General features: G+C 51.6%; 1 protein-coding gene across 2 annotated transcripts in view; it reads left to right on the top strand.

Moving 5' to 3' along the window:
• Positions 1 to 632: 632 nt before the first annotated feature.
• The window catches only part of LOC119362692 (lipase-like), an 8,046-nt gene continuing 5,249 nt past the window's right edge, over positions 633 to 3,429 (top strand). The window contains exons 1-2 of one of the 2 annotated variants that reach the window (XM_037627932.1): positions 633 to 987; positions 1,180 to 1,259. In XM_037627932.1, coding sequence (XP_037483829.1) covers positions 897 to 987; positions 1,180 to 1,259 — 171 coding nt within the window. In that variant the 5' untranslated portion in view covers positions 633 to 896. The remainder of the gene's footprint in view (positions 988 to 1,179; positions 1,260 to 3,429) is intronic. The other variant, XM_037627933.1, reaches the window with a different exon arrangement.

The following is a 3,429-nucleotide window of genomic DNA, read 5'->3' as shown; positions in this document are numbered from 1 at the left end:
GCAGACGCCGTCGCAATGACTGAGCCCCAGGACACATGTTCACCACAAAGATGCCGCCGACGCCACACCATCCTTACTTGAACAAACTGATTTCAAATTCATCCTCAAACATAGGACCGATCGGCTCTTCAAATAGGATCTGGAGAATTTTTATACAGCGCCATCAGCGTCGCCGTCGAAGCCAAGATTTGAAGGGGCTCTTACAGATAGAGTTTGCGGGTGTGCGTTCATAGGGTAAGTATACGGGCGTGCATGGAACATTCATGGTTGCAATGTGTTAAATACTTCCTCTGTTCATTTTTATAAGACCTTGTAAACAATTTAGACATCACCTAAAACAGTGCAACGTGGGCTGTCTGAAACGTCTTTTATAGGTGAACGGAGGGTCCCTCAAAAAAAATGAACGGAGGGAGTAATAAAAAAGCACGGCACGCGTGCACGGCGCTGCCGCTAGAAAATATGGGCGTGCATGGAAAAGAGCACGCGTGCACGGCGCTGCCACTAGAAAACCCAACCTGTGACAATTCTGTGTAACGTTGACACGTCAACCCAGTGTGGCGCCGGCACGTCACACCCAGACCCCGCCACCTCTATCCTCTGCAACGACCCGGCATTACTACACCCAAGGCAGAGTCTGCTAGAACTCCTGCTTGACTTTCCATGGCCGATTCCGGTGACACAGTCCAACCAAACACGCACCAACACGACAGCGACCCGAGCAGAGCCGTGGCGCCCCGCCTCATCCCACCTTCCTTCCTCATCCCTTTCTTGCTTGATCCACCTCGCCTCTTCATCCTCCGCCCAAGTTTTCAACCACGTCTCGTTGCGGGCGAACAGGTCCTGAATCGGTTCTCCGCGCCCGATTTCTTCGCATCCCAGTGGCCGTGTACTTCTAAATGGGGAGCCGGCGGTGGGTCGCGGCGGCGGCGGCGGCGGCCGTGGGGGCGCTCTTGCTGCTGTCCGTAGCCTCTCACGGAGCACGGAGAGGTATCTCTCGGTTCGCCGCACCATTTTTGTGACTGTATTAGCATTTCCTTTTGGGCGCAAGCTCCAGTCTACCAGAAATTTCTTTACCAGAAATCTCATAGCGCATTTTTTTGTCGGTGATTAATATTTTTAGTTGTTTTCATGCATAATCATCAACCATATCAACAAAAAAGCCCTAATTATCATTCACAGGACACAGTGTCGACAGCAACAACCGGACTTTTGTTTTTAACTATACCCTAGCGAAGACTATTGTGGAATATGCGTCAGCTGTAAGTGTGACTTCATCCTCTTTTGCCATGCGTTCTAGGCCCTTGCATTATCGTTCACGCATCACAAATTTGTAATTCAATATTGGAATTCCGTTTTATTTGAATTCCTTGTGTGTGCGTAGTTGGAAAGATATTTCCTTGATTGATTTACAGATCACAGTACATCATTATATGAGGGAGAACTGCCCGTCCTATACAAGTGGCACTCGGGCCCGACGTGGTCTCCCGATCCTAGAATTGCGGCAACGTTACATGAGTATATGACTTTGTCTAACACCCCCCCTCAGCCGGAACTCCATGTGGAAGGATGTTCAGGCTGGACGAAAATCGTGAAACACTTGAGACGGCAACCCCTTGGTGAAAACATCAGCAAATTGAGAGCTCGAAGGAACATGAAGAACACGAACTTCGCCAAGAGCCACGCGATCACGGACGAAGTGTAAATCGATCTCAATATGCTTTGTGCGTTGGTGTTGCACCGGATTGCATGCAAGATAAGAGGCACTGATGTTGCCACAATACACAATGGTGGCCCGGGTGGGAGGGAGATGAAGTTCATGGAGGAGTTGACGCAACCAGCATGATTCGGCCACACAGTTCGCCACACCCCGGTACTCCGCTTCGGCACTGGAACGAGAGATAGTGGGCTGCCTCTTGGATGACCAAGAGACAAGATTGGAGCCGAGGAACACACAAAAGCCAGAAGTAGACCGACGTGTATCCGGACAACCCGCCCAATCCGCATCAGTGTAAGCAATAAGATCCATGGAGGAGGACTTATAGAGTTGGAGACCATAGTGAGAGGTGCCCTGTAAGTACCGAAGGATCCGTTTGACAAGTTGCATGTGCGTGTCTCGTGGGGCATGCATGAATAAGCAAACTTGTTGAACGGCATAAGCGATGTCAGGCCGGGTGAGAGTAAGGTATTGGAGGGCGCCGGCCAGGCTGCGATAGTGTGTGGGATTGGAGAGGAGTTGGCCGTCTTGGGAGGAGGACTTGGAGCTGGTGTCGATAGGTGTGGAGACGGGCTTGCAGTTTAGCATCTTGGCACGCGCGAGGATCTCAAGTGTGTATTGTTGTTGGCATAGGAAAAGGCCGGAGGTGTTGGTAGTGACATTGATGCCCAAGAAATGATGGAGAGGGCCAAGATCCGTCATGGAGAACTCCGACTTGAGGGAGTTGATGACGGAGGAGAGAACGGCGGGGGAGTTAGCCGTGAGAATGATGTCATCCACATAGACTAACAAATATGCAATGGAGGAGCCATGATGCTTGATGAACAAGGAGGAATCACTCTTGGAAGCCCGAAAACCCAATGACAATAGGAATGCTTGGAACCGAAGAAACCATGTGCGTGGAGCTTGCTTCAGGCCATATAAGGACTTGCGAAGAAGACAGACATGGTCGGGCCGAGAGGGATCCACAAAGCCCGCTGGTTGGGAGCAATACACTGTCTCATTGAGATCGCCATGAAGGAATGCATTCTTGACATCAAGTTGATGGATTGGCCATGACTGAGATGTAGCAAGACTGAGCACCACGCGAATGGTAGCCGGCTTCACCACAGGACTGAATGTTTCACCATAGTCCACACCTTCTTGTTGAGTGAACCCACGAACAACCCACCGAGCTTTGTAACGTGCCAAGGAGCCGTCGTTGTTGAACTTGTGACGAAATATCCACTTGCCCGTGACAATGTTAACACCTGCAGGCTTAGGCACCAAAGACCAAGTAAAGTTATCCATTAAAGCATGATATTCTTCTAACATAGCGTGGTGCCAATGGGGGTCTTTAAGAGCTGATTTGTAGGTGGGTGGTATGGGAGAGATAGTGTGGGACGTGGCATCGGCAAGAAATAAGCGCTTTGGCATTAGAAAACCAGTTTTGGCCCTGGTGGACATCTTGTGTGCGTTATGGGGTGGCTGAATGGGCACTGCATGGCGAGGGAGAGGTGGCGCAGGCGGAGTGGATGGAGTGGAAAGCGAGGAGGATCCGGTGGGGTCGGCTGGTCCGCTGGCAGGAGGATTTGGCGATGGATCCGAGGAGGAGTCAGATGAGGCAGGCGAGGCAGGCGAATCTGGCGTGACAGGGGAATCGGGCGTGGGTTGCGAGGCAGGCGAGCGGGTGGGGCCAGCGGGACCGGGCGTGCGGAACGAGGAGGATCGTGCGG

This window comes from Triticum dicoccoides, chromosome 2B (assembly GCF_002162155.2).
Source record: "Triticum dicoccoides isolate Atlit2015 ecotype Zavitan chromosome 2B, WEW_v2.0, whole genome shotgun sequence".
In the NCBI taxonomy this organism is placed as follows: Eukaryota; Viridiplantae; Streptophyta; class Magnoliopsida; order Poales; family Poaceae; genus Triticum; species Triticum dicoccoides.
Note: the sequence above shows the minus strand (reverse complement) of the source record. Positions and strands in the feature narration are given on the sequence as shown.